Consider the following 14566-nt stretch of genomic DNA (forward strand, 5'->3'; position numbering starts at 1 on the left):
TCAAGTATCATAATGTTTCATAATTCCTGCTTGCTCACTGACTTTTATAAGGATCCTATAATTCACATTAATCATAACCTTTTAATAATGCATTGTGTCACTGAGAATATAATCTGATTATAAACATTTTGTATGTTCTTGCATTGAGGTTATGACTTTTTCACTTAAAAGATTATGAACTGGAAATTTGAACAAATACACTACGAAAACCTGCAAAAATGTCAGTGAGCTTCCTGCAATTATGAAGTATTATGATATCTGTCCTTTGTCGTTATGAAATGCTTCATTATGTGTTACAATTTTGATAATACCACATAATATGTATTTATGAGTACAACTATGGTTATACAGTATAAGCAGATTACAACACATGTATGCATGCATTTAATGTTAGTCATTAAATGTAGAACTTTACATTAAAATGTTTTACTCAATTTAAGCGTAATATGACCTCAAAATACCTTACTAAATAAGGGAAAATGTGTTACAATAGAGATCATACCTCCATCAAGGAGCAGTTTCGTGTCTAGAAACTCACTCCAGTTATCTTTTACATCTAAAATGTTGACAGAGGAAGAGGCTGTTAAATGCTCAAAGATGTGATCTGCATCTGATTTTCTGAAAAATGTGGTGAGACCTGCTCTTCACACGACGTTGGTGGGAAACGAAACACTCAGTCAGGAAATAACGACCATGCTCTGCCACTTCAGCCTTTAGTTTTTGTTGAATTTAAATCTAGTTGACTACCAAACAGAAGTGGAACAAGTATATTTAACAATATCACAGTGTGGAAATATTGTGTTATAAGTAATGCAATTTTTCTTTATATTAAATGTATGAAAAAATACTGAAAGTACAAAATGTATTCATGCTGAATGGACCATTTCAGCATAATTTATATTGATGCATAATTATTTACATGACTTTTTTGCAGCTGATAAAAGTTGGACTTATTTCTTACTATTTATACTGTTGGGTAGCATGTGAATTTATATTAATAAAAGCTGCAAGAAAAATGTAGTGGAGGAAAAAGCACAACATTTAACTCTGCAGTGTAGTGAAGCGGAGGTATAGAGATTCATAAAATAGAAATATTGTGGCTTATGATTCGTGACAGTGCCTTAATAATGTACTTTATAGTGCCAGAGTTATGGATGGATTAACACAGGCCTGAAATATGTCAATCAAAGAAACCAACCAGCCAGACCGACCAGGAAGACACTCAAAGTTATCACAAAGATCGATCACAAAGATGTTAGAGACTGTGTGACTTAGGAGGAGAGGTGATGGCCAGGGGCCCATTGTCTCATAATCCACACATTAAAAGAATAAATGTACTCAGTTTCCACCCATGCTACTTAACATAAATGTATGCATATTATTGGAAATTAAAGGCCTCAATAGTAAAAAATGTCTGGTCTGTCATGAACTGTCATTTTTTAATTAAATTACCAGTAAACTCTGGATGAGTTGACACATGAACTCCCTTCTGACACTTTTACTGTGGAATACAAAGTCTGGTGCAAAAACTGTGTTTTTAGGGAAGTCTTGCTCAGGCAAACAATGTCTAAAACTTCTGCATTAACAAATACACAAGACACATAAACACATATATATATATATATATATATTTTTTTTTTTTTTTTTTTTTTTTTTTCATGGCTCATTTTTTTTCTTAATCGGGAACGCGCCTCCACGCTGGTTTTCAGCTGCCACCTGTTGCAGGTACAAACAGGTAGGAGAGCAGAGCGCACGGGCGAGGGGGCGGGGCCGTCTAGCGGGGGCGGGCGGCTCGCGGTGGCTCTTCCAGCCAATCAGGGGACAGCGGCTTCACTCTGCCAGCTGGGCTTCAGGTCAGAGACCGAGCGGCTCTGGGAGTTTTCAGAACAGAAAGCATAGAAAAGTTTGGACAAGCGGACCTGCGGGCGACTTCTGGCAGCGGCTCAGCATTCAGCCCCAGCCCGTGTGTGGAGCGGGTTTCTGCGGGTGAAAGGCTGTACAATCCTCGGCAGTGTTCTGAGACTGTACGGCCCCGATCCCCCTAATCCCGGTCAGCCTGGTTTATGGACTAACCAACAGGTTTATTGACATGATCCGTCAGAGGGCTTCTGACCTGCGCACGTCGATGTAAAACCTACGAGTGTTACTTGTTTTGACTCTGAAGTTGGACGTAAACGTAGACTGTCGGGGAGTTGCAACACCAGAAAGAAAACAACAACAACAACGACGACAACAACGATGACGGCCGATAAGGAGAAAAAGAGGTAACATGTTTTGATTTCTCCCTTCCTATGTATTGAACCCCCCTGGGTTATAATCCGCGGTTTGTGTTTATTCGGCGACCTGTTGCTGCATTCTGCTCCGATAGTGGTTGTTGTAAATCACAGTCACAGCCAAAGGCTCCATGTGTCTTTAATGCAATAAGTGCACGGTGGTAGGATTCGATTTATGCAAGGTGATTTGATTTAGTCTCTACTTGACAGGAGATTCAGTTTGCTACAGTGTGATGAAACCAGATTTGGGGCATTTTCATATTTCATGCCACCTTAAAGGCATTTGAAACTGCTCAATGAGTGAAAACACATGCAAAAGCTAAACTAAACAAAAATCATTGATCTATTATATTTCATACTCGTCTAAGGATAAATAAAGCCCCTCCTCAGGCCGTGTTGATAAACTTGCTTTTATGGGTGTGCAGTTCTGTGGATATATAGCTGAGCAGTGGCAGCAGTCTTGAACACGCTTGTGGTTTCTCAACATGAAGCTTCAGTTTCCTGCAAAACCACGGACAAGGTGATCAGAGGATGTTCACCAGACAGACAGTCGAAATGACACAACATATATCTGTATACCGTCAGACTTAATGCTGTTTAATCATTTAGCCTCTCACATGATTGATTTATTTGTAGATATCTTTTTATTGGGCCGTGAGTGTGCCTTCCTGAAAGTACCCGCCCAGCGTGTTGGTTGCTAATTGTTCACCAAGTGATGAGGTCATGGGCCAAATCTTGCAAAAAAAACCAACTAATGCTGTACTAGTTCTATCTTGTCGTCACAATAACAGCTACTCAATCACATCTGTCAAAGGGAGAGAATTACCTTCTCACCTGTGGAAATACCCCAATCAGATCACAGAAAGATGGTTGATTAGAAACGTGGAAAAAGCACTATGGGACGTTAATTAAGAGATCCAAATAGATTATTTGGAGACCAATAAATCCTCAACTGTCCCACCACCAGGAGAAGAAGATCAATGTGAATCGGCAGCGTTGGGTTTGTCCTGATGCTTTCATGTCCGTCCAGGTCTCTTCCATGTGACTCTCTCCAGCTCTCCTCCAGCTGCTGCTATCAGATCAGGCTTGAATATGAACAGTGCAGGTATTTGGGTGTGGCGATTGGATGGATAGATAGAATTGGTTGACTCCATCGCTGGATGCATTTTCGTCATAATTTAATGGTCTGTCCTCTCGAGAATTCAACACTATAAATAACGAACCTGTCAAGCACAATTTCAAACATGCACGAATTGTAACTGGCAGTTGGAGTTGGCTGCTTCGTCACCGTGCTGTAAACCTTCTCTCACACACACTGAAAAAAGTCAACGTATCACCCAACCCAAGGCAGATGACAGTGGACCCTGAAAAGCTGAAAGAGAGAGAATGACCTGAAGAGACAGAAGAGAGAGCGTCTCCTCTGGCTCCATCTGACTTTCACCGCTATCGGCCATTTTGGGGAAGCAGATCTGCAAGTGCGTTTCTGTCAGGCTGCACATGAAAAGCGTCTCTCTGTCTGTCTGTCTGTGTGTGTGTGTGTGTGTGTGTGTGTGTGTGTGTGTGTGTGTGTGTGTGTGTGTGTGTGTGTGTGTGTGTGTGTGTGTGTGTGTGTGTGTGTGTGTGTTCACCAGTCTCGGTGTGTTTGGATTACACAGTAGCACATTGTCAACGCTACTGCCTGGAAGTCATAATTGCTCTGAGAAGTTTTTTTGACTCATTACGACCAGCCGGCAAACACTCAGTGTGTTTATTTGAGCTGCAGTCTCATGTTATGAGTATAACTCATGTCTTAATGTCATTGTCCAGCTGCTGCTAAAAAAGACAACGAGACAAGTGTTGTTTTTATTCAATTCCTTCAACCCAAATCTGCCTCAAGAAAAATAAGTTATGTAAGGGATAATACACGATGTAGTACTAGAAGTCCTGAAAGCGCACGCACAGAGAAAAAACGAATTCTTCTGGCGCTTCAGGGACTCCGTACCAAGGAGACGTCCTGATACAAAAGATTAACGTACAAGGTTTTACTTGTCAAAGCAAAAAAGTAGCTATGTTGAAATCATATATTTTTTATTATGTTTATATAACTTCCTAACTTTAATACCAGCATCATGGCTGTGATTCCCATCTTATACAAGGAGTCAGCATTTAAATTCAGACATCTCAAACTATGCTGCACATGTCACATGGGGAACAAACGAGTCTGGTGGACGATGTTATTATTGGTATTGGCAACATTTTGTGATGTTTTGTTTCCCTGGAATCGTCATTTGTTATGTAAAGTATTTAACCTTCAATTTACTTGTTGAGAGAGAACGTTCATGGTGCTAAGTGATCTGACCAGTTAGAAACATTGAATCAGGCAAACTGCGTCCCGTTAATCGGTCAAAACCTCTGTTATTAATCCGTAACTGCAGTAGGCACTCCAGTGTTTCAGTGTTTATTATGGGCTGTCACACTGACTCAGTGTGGCGTCCTAAAACACCAGCAGTGTTTCAAGTATTTTAATTGAAGGAGATATTTATTACCATTTTGCACTTCAACCCAAAAATGAAGTAGTTGAGTGCATGTAAATGTGAAAACATAGCGCGGGTGTATTAAGTTGTGAACTGTACCCTTTATAATAAGTCAGTATATGAAAGATACAACAGTTAACTGCCACCATCGTCACCATGGACCCCATTGTCATCAGGTTTATCATCGTCTTTATGTAAACAGGAGTCCAGACATTGTTTTTATTTCCTGTTTTGACACAATATCTTAACTCATTTTCCAGAGACTTCAACCACACCTCATGGTCTTCTGAGATGCAGTTGAAAGCGTGCACTTTCACTGTCAGCTTGATTTGATTTGGTTTTGCAATAAAGTAGCAGCAATTGTGCACCAATATTACAGACATTAGGGAAATTGCTGTGTTCTCGTTACCTGAAAATGAGCCGTTAATATCACAGGAAGTGCACGTCGTCCTCACAGAGTTGCAAAAACATGTTGCTACGGAAGCTTAGAATGGACAAACCAAACACTGCTCCAGAGAAGGCCTATTGCACTTTTATATTAGGCCACTGTGAGTATTTGAAGCACTTTTGGTTTAAAATGTCTCCTAAACGCACATAATTTTTGATCCTTATTGTTTTGTTTCTGCTCCTTATTGTGGGCTGCTACTGTATCTTTGTCATGCTCACTCATGAGAGGAGAACGGAGGAGAACGAGATCCCAAAACGAGACGTGGAGAACAGAACGTTGTTAAACAAAAGAGAGTGATGTTGCTGATGTGATATTAGAACAAATCCAGGAGGAGGTAAAGACAGAGGGATGATCAGGCCTGTCAACTTAGCGGTTCACACCATGCAGCACTCTGCAGCGAACTGAGGCCCGGTTGGCACGGCGCCGGCATGCCCGGCCTCCCAACACCACCCAAACATCACGCCACTTACAGCAGGCGCTCAACCTGAAAGACGGAGAGCGTGAAGCCCATAAGTGGTACGAGTGGATTTATTATCTTATGCAAGCAGTTAAATCTATTAACGCAAGTAGTGTGCTTCAGTACATTTGCAATTTTCTCTGCAGTTGCAGCTGCAGTTATGATTCCTTTTTTAAATACCCAATTCTGTCACTCTAAAAGTCTGCAGTCTTGGAGCTAGGGCTGGGCGATTTTTTGGATTTAATTGATTCATTTACATTTTTACTTTCCTACGGTTTGTGAAATGGCTGAACCGCAAAATCGCGATTTAAAAACAGTTCTAGACCCCGCAGATTTGTTTTGCTTTAAGGGACTCCGTAGCCACATACAATCATGTTCACAGCGCCCCCGACAGGCGTACCATAAAAATGTCTACAAACTCAAACGTCCTTTTACCAATTAACGAGAATACTTCCACACGTTTGCTATGTCCGTTTACTGCTTCTATCCTATCTCTCCTCTCTCTTCCCTCTCGCGTCTACCCACCCCTCCTCTTTAAGCCCCGCCCCTCCTCTTTAAGCCCCGCCCTCGCAACAGGCGATTGATAGATACATGCAGTGAATCATATTACACAAACAAGAATAAAGGCACAGTTTCTATTTTTCCAGTTTACCTTACTGTTACAAACATTTACAATTTTTCTCCTTGGCGTTCACTCCCAGCTAAAGCAAGCAATCTTGGCTCTCTCTCTCTTACTTTCCCTCTTTTTTCTAGACTTGTTTTAAATTGACTATTTTAATTGTTTTTTGTAGTGTTGTATTTACTCTATTGTGCTTTTGCAATTGTACAGCACTTTGGTCAATTGAGGTTGTTTTAAATGTGCTTCATAAATAAATTGAGACTTGACTTGACTTGACAATAATTTACTCATTTTTCTTAATCTCTGAATTATTTTACTCTTTATTAAACCAAATTACTTACGGATTTATTACTGCACTTATTTAGGAACTTATTTATTTGAATCCCTGCTTTCTAAATCCGGGCTACATATTATTATTTATTGTATTTTATTTTAGGGATGGCCTACAAGAGACTAAAATTACTATTAATTAGATTATTATTATTATTGTTTTAATTCTTGAACAACTGATTTGTTTACTTAGACTACTCGGTACTCTCATTTATTTTTATTGTGTTCAGAAAAAATATGTATTTACATTTTGCCTTGGTCTTTTTAGTTTAAGAGAAAAACAGAAAAAAACTGAGGTTTGATTTTTCGGCCAAATCACCCAGCCCTACTTGGAGCCCTCTCACATCACATTAAACCATCAGCAAGGTGTGTTTAGTGGGTGTTTAATCTGATTCTGGTCTTTTGATGACCGAGTAAAGAACCTTGTTCAGTCATGCTTCTTTCAATTAAAAAAATCAGATCCTTCTTATTCCTCAAACAGGGTTGTCCTTGCTTTTGTGTTTTTCCATCTTGGTTACTGTATTGCTCTATGCACAGGTATTACCCAGGCTTCCAAAATGCTGCATAACCGGTTCAAGAAAACAAGATGAAACAACTCTCATTCTAGCCTCCCTGCATGGACTCCCAGTTCACTTTCACATTGATTTGTAAATGTTATCATTGACCTTCAAGGCTTTAAATAACCAGGCCCCTAGTAATGTGACTAAGTGCTATCAGGCCTATGCAGTCCAGGCCCCCAAACTCTGAACGACTAACCTGCTGAGATTCGGCTGAATCTTTCCCTCTTCTAAATATGCTCTTAAAAACATTTGAAAAAATGTTTTTTCTCTCTCCGTGAATTTTATTTCATTGCAGTTTATGTATCTATATTTCATTATTATTGTTTAATTGCATTGTTTTGTAGCGAAGCTCTTCATAACGCTATTACAAAAAGTGCTTTAGCCTCTTTATTATGATTTTACATTTAGAATGTGATATCATCAAACAATATCACAAATGTCTTTTTCTTTCTTTTTCTTTTTCCTGGAATTGTTTGCTGTCTTTTAGGGTCCAATACAAGCAAATTGTTTTCTTATATAATTTAGTTGATTCATTGACTAAAACACTTTGAATGGGATGTTAGAAACTCCAGGAAGAATGAGGTTGTTCCGTAATAATGGATCTCATGCTGACTTTTCTCTGCTTTGTAATCAGTTTAAACAGTGGCTGGTGGAGATGGGATTTCCCAAAAGCATTGTCCGGGATCATTTTTGGGAAACGTACTTCTTTGTAACAAAACTGGAAGCTGACCCTTGAGCAATACTCATGTTTTACTTTTGGAATCCGTCTGATTCCCAGACCTGAACTTTCTGACAGATAGACAAACACAAACTCAGATTCAACTCAAAACGTGTGATTGCGTCCATGTTGGGCTTGTTAGTTATTTTGCAATCAGCAGCAACATTCAGAGCCACTTCAGTCTGTTTGTCAGTTTCCAATGAGTCTCCCGGCTTCTCTCCGTGTCTTTTGAGTTTGCGGTTTAAAGCTCTTCTTCGGTGTGTAAAGCGCTGAGAGGTAGACGAAGAGGAACGGCGGGTAGACTGAGGAATAGACGTGGTGTTTCCCAGCTGTGTGTGTGTTTTGTTGTGATTTATTGTGATTCGTTCTCTTCGGAGGATGAACAGCATGTTAGGTTTGAATGAAGCCAGCTGACTTGTGAACAGTGGTGGACTTTATACTTTAGAAAACCAGCAGCTGTTTATCACGCTGCTGAGAACTCCAAGTGATTGATCCACGATTTAAAGGGCTGATCAAGTGTTTTCCAGTGATTACCACTTCCATCAATAGGAGGCAGAGGATTGTTTGTGTTGCATGTCAGGATTAGCTGTGTTGCATTATATTGTCTGCTTGTTGGTTGAGGCTTGTTTTTCACCGATTTTTACGTTGATGTTCGTCCTGTTTCCAAAATGTTGTTTCTTGCTATAGGAAGACTCATTATGCTGACTAATAATATTTGTTGGCTTGAATCCTCACTTATTAACATGAGTTCCGGGAGCTCCTCTTGCAACATTTACAGTTGCTTAAAGAATTTTAAGAAAAAGCTAATCAGTCACTGATTATTCGCCAAAGAGAGTTTAAAAATGTTTGTTTTTTTGTAGTTTTTTGTTTTCTTTGAAGCTTTGATGTATTTATTTAACCTGATTCCAGGCTTGCTAAATATACAAAAAAGCAGATACACAGACATTTATATCATGTCCGCTGTAAAGTGCCCTTTTGCCCTCGGGGCCCCCACACTAAGGGGAATCAGCGGGGGATGAGGAGGTGGTCTGGAGACCCCTCTCTGCATCTTTCCATTGTTATTTTTGTCTCTCTGCTTCTCAGCCGCCCACTCTTCCTCATGCGTTCCGTCTTTGTGGGGTTTTCTTGTGAGTTTCCTCTTCCTTGTCTTTATGCTCATATGACTCCCATATCCCATATCATGCTGTTTGCTTCTCCTCTCACTGTGTTCTGTATGTGTGAGGTCATTTCACCAGGCCTATATGTCCCCCTCTCTCCCCTCCTTCAGAACTGTGTCTCCTTGCCATTTCCTATTTCCTGTCCGGCAGCTCCCCTTCTTCCTCTTCCTCTGCGACTGTACCAAGCTGTGTGTCACCTGGCTGAGCTCCAGGTCCTCCCAGACTCCTTCAGGTAGACCATACAAGTCTACATCCCTTAAGTCAGGTCAAGTCTTCAAAGTGGAACCAGTTCATGGTTCAATTAACAGCTGTTAATTCTTGTCATCAAGTGTTTTTGATTTTTTTCACAGTCTTTTCATTTTTCCATTATGAATGTTGCTGTAGACTGAGTCGACATCAGTGATAAACGTTATGTTCAGAGTCAGGATTACTCTCCATTTAGGTTTTCTTTTGAGCTTTTTTTGAAAATGTGCACACAGATGAGATGTGACAGGAGAGGCCATCAGTTTCTAAAATGTGTCAAGTATTGAGCAACTGTGTCACAGACGGCAGCCTTGAAACATCCTGGAATGTAATGATATCAGGTCAACGCCTCATCGTCTATGTACGTCCACTAAAAGTGCTTGTTTTTTGCCTGCCTGTTTTCAGTTTCTGACAACATTAGTTTAAAGGACCATGCAGGAAATAATATGGTGAATATTTACCTGATTTTAACATAAAAATATTACCAAAAGTCTTTGGGCGAGTCCCAGAGTCCCATCCATGTTTTCAGACACAAAAGTGCTTTTCTTTGTAACCTGTGAGTTACTTTTAGTGGGTTTACTGACTGTGAGGAGAGAGAGAAATTGTTATCCCCATGAGTTACTTAGACATAAAATCATGGGGGGAAAAAGGGTTCCAGGTTGAAAAATACCATAGTTACCCTTCAAGGGAAAAACCTGGAACACAAACTAAATAAGTGACAGTTATGATAGTTATGATAATGATATGAAAAGAAAAACACACTTAAGAAGAAAAGAAAGCAGTGAAGTTTATTAAACTCATGTGTTGAATTCTGCATTATTTGTATTAGTGTTCATTAGCTAGCGGTCTTGTTCTTCTCTACCTTGGGTCTGCTGCCAAAGGTTCAGTGAAATAGAGTGAAACTGTGAACTGTTGTGTCTGGGCTCTCTTTTGACTGTGTCCTCCTGCTCGAATGTGAACAAAACAAAGACCCGCTTGTAAAAAGTGGCTCTTGGTGCCACTGGTGGTCAAAAACTATATCTATAAACATACTATATGGTTGCCTTGTGTGAATGTTGCTGTAGAAATGAATCATTTAATGAATCAGGTGGGACAAACGTGTGCATCATTTTCAACCATTTTCTACAATCTCAGTCCAAAGTGGGTTTGTTGACTCTAACGAGCAGTGAGAACATGAGCTGAGCTGAGAGCCAGACCCCCTCTGCAGGATGTAGCGATGTTTGCTGCCTGAAAAGCAAAAAGCCGTACAACACTCAACCTCCACTTATTTTGTTTTGACACATTTGCATGGCAGTTAGTGAACATACACAAACAGAAATCTTTCCTTCCTCATACTTGAGCATCATTCACAGTTTTTTTTACTGCTATGTGAGACGCTTCAGCGAGAATGGTGACAAGGCGAAAAAGCAGTACGAGGCTTGCATTCCTTTCTCTTTAAGTCTCTAATCCTTTACTCAAGATTTACACTTAGTCGGTCCTGATTTCAGTTTGTATATCAGGATGTAAAACATAATGAAACACAGCTTTCTCCTCTCTTTCACTCACTCAGTCCGCGGATCTCTTCAGCTCGGTGCTTAAACACGGGGACGGATTTGAAAGAAAACATGCATCATGAAATGTGAGAATGTTGAAGCTTCCTTTTTTGGATTTTGTTTTTTAATCTATTGATGTGAACACTTAAAACATTATGATGCTCATAATGCAGAGGCCTATAGTGATGTACATTGGGTAACACTGGGTTTGGTTTCTCTTATGTAAAAGCTATGCATCTTCTATCTATTTAATGTAATTTAATGATTTATTTAGGTCCCTCTCCTTGCCTGTTAAAAGAGTCTTCATATAAAAACATGATAGGAAATACAACATTAAATGAAACGTAAACTGGAGGATGTCCAATAATCCACAATAACTGGGAGGTTATTTACAAAAAGTCATGTTGCAGTTGAACCACTTAAGTGGCGTTTGTTCACTACTCACCTCTTTAGTGCTGGTGACAGACAGGCGTCTCAAAACCTGCACAAATAAAAGGTCTGCACGGAAAAGAAACCACAAAAGGAAAGGAAGAAAGCATTAAATACTTCATGGAATACTTTTTATATTATTATATATATTATTTTTTATAATATTTTAAAGTATTGTCGGGTTGTTGCAGCTTGTTTGGTATTCTGATGGAGAGTCCCAGTGTGGTCAGCTGACCTCCCTCACACCACCAGGTGTTCCCCCCGCCCTGTGCCTCTTTCCATCAGCCGGTCTATCCTGACCATCAGCATGGCGTGGCCGGGTTTGTTTGTTTGTGCAAGAGTGTGTGTATGTGTGTGTATGTGTGTGTGTGTGTGCCTTTCATGGACTATCAGAATCATCAGCAATCTCCTGCATCGTTCTTACCCTGTTTGAGCCAAAGTGGGGCCCCTGTCTGGGAGTGTGTGTGTGTGTGTGTGTGTGTGTGTGTGTGTGTGTGTGTGTGTGTGTGTGTGTGTGTGTGTGTGTGTGTGTGTGTGTGTGTGTGTGTGTGTGTGTGTGTTTGGCTGCTTTTCCAGAACTCTATGTTCCTCAGGATCACAGATTAGCCAGTACTGTATTGTTGCTCTGTGTTTGTGTTCGGCCAGGCGCCACAACTACAGGAAGACCAGCTGTAAGCAAGCAAAGGTGTGTGTGTGTGTGTGTGTGTGTGTGTGTGTGTGTGTGTGTGTGTGTGTGTGTGTGTGTGTGTGTGTGTGTGTGTGTGTGTGTGTGTGTGTGTGTGTGTGTGTGTGTGTCTGTGTGGGTGTGTGTCTGTGTGGGTGTGTGTGTGGGTGTGGGCAGACTCATTGGCCTCTCCTTACGGTGGCCCTGAGAGCTCAATGCACCGCAAATAGACACAACACAAGCAAATACAGAAAATGACCTAAAGTGTTTTTTGCTCATTTTAACATAATCATGGTTTGGATATTATTACAGTTTTGCAGTTAACCTGGGTTAGCCTTAATATTAGACCGCCAATTCAAATAATCTGACGAAATGCACACAGTCAATTCTGAAAAAGGCTAATGTTAGCTGGAGATGGAGTGCTGTAGAAGTTGGCCCTGAAAACCCTGGAATCATTGAGCATTTTTGTGCTTTTGTGCGGTATCAAGTCAATGCCCTCCTTTTTGAAAATGGTATATAGTATACAAGACTATAAAATGCATCCCGTCTTCACAGCCTTGTGTTTATACTCGTGGTCATGTGACCTTGGCGTTGTTCATTTATAACTTATGAATTCTTGAGTTGCGGCCAAAAACATGATTTGTGAGGTCAAAGTGACCTTGACCTTTGACCAAGTTCTATTCCGTTCTCTCTTGAATCCAAGTGAATGTTTGATGTACAGAGGGACTGACAAACAGTGAGGTAATGTTACATCTGCTTTGCTCAGTTCATGAATGCATTGATGGCACGAACGCATTTCCCTCATCAGATGCATTGAACAGCTGTTTGTGAGCCTTGGTGATGGCGTGGCGGGTAAAGCCCTGTCTGACAAACGCCTGGTGGGATAGCTCTGTGAGTGCATCTCTAAAGATTATAGGCAGGCAGTAGGAGGGCTCCTTTTCTAGTCTGCTCGCTGGAGCAACTCGGGACTAGTGATAAGATCTACAAGCGTATCTGAATCATGATCACAATGATAAAATAAACCAAAAGAACTCCTACATAGTGGAAAAATAACATCTAATGTTCCTCATCACTTTGCATTAGATTAAGACTTATTTTCTTCTTCTTCAAAAAAAAGGCTCACGTGTTTTCAAATCCATCATAAGCGTTTTATCAGCCTCACATAAATCTTTGAATCCATTTTTTTGCACAGAAGGAGGACTGTAGATTTGTCTCCCATCACGTCCATTTCATTTGATGAAGCAGACGTTTTCTCCTTGTCGGAGACATAACTTACAGTTTTTTTGCTTTAGTCAGTACATGACAACACACACATTTGAATCTGCCGACCTCTTTTGAGATCCTAGGCTAACTTTCAAATATGAAATGTATACTAGGACAGTTTTGGAGCTCTTGAAGCTCTCCCTACCAGTTTGGATGCGCAGCTGTGCTAAATGTGACCTGGACGTTAAGGTGGAGTGAAATGTTCAGTCGACGTCAATGAAATCATCAACATTTCGAGAGCAAATGATCCGCTGAGGGCTGTTATCAGCTTACCATAACTGTCACGCACACACACACACATACACACACACACACACACACAGAGAGAAAGAGCCTAACACCTGCTCTGGTTACAGGATCTGTTTTCGATAAGCACCCTTGGGCTTGTTATCACAACACCCTCATGGACATCAGTAGGAGGTAATGTGAGGGCGTGTGTGTCTGTGCGTGTCTGTGTGTGTATCTATGTCCCATGTGTACATATAAGTGTGTATGCACAAGTCGCATCCTGACTGACAAGTTTATCATGGAGTGATGAAAGTTTGACTATGGGCGGAGAAAGAAAATCGAATGAGCCCTGAAGGAGTCAGCTGTCGCACGGCCTTCACTGGGAAACAGGAAAAAATGGAAGTCAGCGCAACTACTTTGCCCCGAAGCTAATTGAAGCGTGTATTACAACCTGTTGGGCAGGCGGATGATTTTAATTGATGCTTGTAAAATCAGTTGTTAGACTTCAATGCAGATTGTAAACATCAGCTGCACCTTATGTTCAGAACCACAAAATTGGAATTAGATGGTAAGTGTACAGTGTGAAACGCGTTTAATGCAGTAGTGAGAAATTATTACAAACAACAACAATATTTTTAATATTACAATGCAACAAATTAATTAATTAGCTAATTCAATGTGATTGAAATTACACCACCTACTTTCTGAAGGACTATGTGCATAATTCTTCATTCTTATCACAATATTCTACCCGGATGCCTGTGCCGAGGAAACTGGGCGGCCATTATATTCACTTGGTGGCTTCATGAAATCCGGTGGTTTTTCCTGAGAAATTCCAGGACTATGTATCAAGATATACAGTATATTATATTGGGGTTATATGCTAGCCGTGCATCAATCAGATCATAACTATTAACCGGTGTTCAAAAGGTGACTGCTCTCCTTTTAATGCTTTTTCATTTTGAGGTGTGATCAAAGAAACATTGCGTTAGATGTATATCGCTATCGTCTTCCACCTTAAATCCCTGTTTAATACCACTGTACTACTACAGTGTGTGTGTGTGTGTGTGTGTGTGTGTGTGTGTGTGTGTGTGTGTTTGTGGCCTTTTGCCTCATGTGCTAACTGGCTTTG

The 14566-nt window shown here is 40.4% G+C and overlaps 1 protein-coding gene across 1 annotated transcript in view; it reads left to right on the forward strand.

Moving 5' to 3' along the window:
• The first annotated feature begins 1846 nt into the window (after positions 1-1846).
• epas1b (endothelial PAS domain protein 1b) overlaps positions 1847-14566 on the forward strand; it is a 42022-nt gene continuing 29302 nt past the window's right edge. Inside the window, exon 1 of the mRNA XM_084020526.1 lies at positions 1847-2264. Coding sequence (XP_083876652.1) covers positions 2239-2264 — 26 coding nt within the window. The 5' untranslated portion in view covers positions 1847-2238. The remainder of the gene's footprint in view (positions 2265-14566) is intronic.

Source organism: Eutrigla gurnardus, assembly GCF_963514095.1.
Source record: "Eutrigla gurnardus genome assembly, chromosome: 11".
NCBI lineage: Eukaryota > Metazoa > Chordata > Actinopteri > Perciformes > Triglidae > Eutrigla > Eutrigla gurnardus.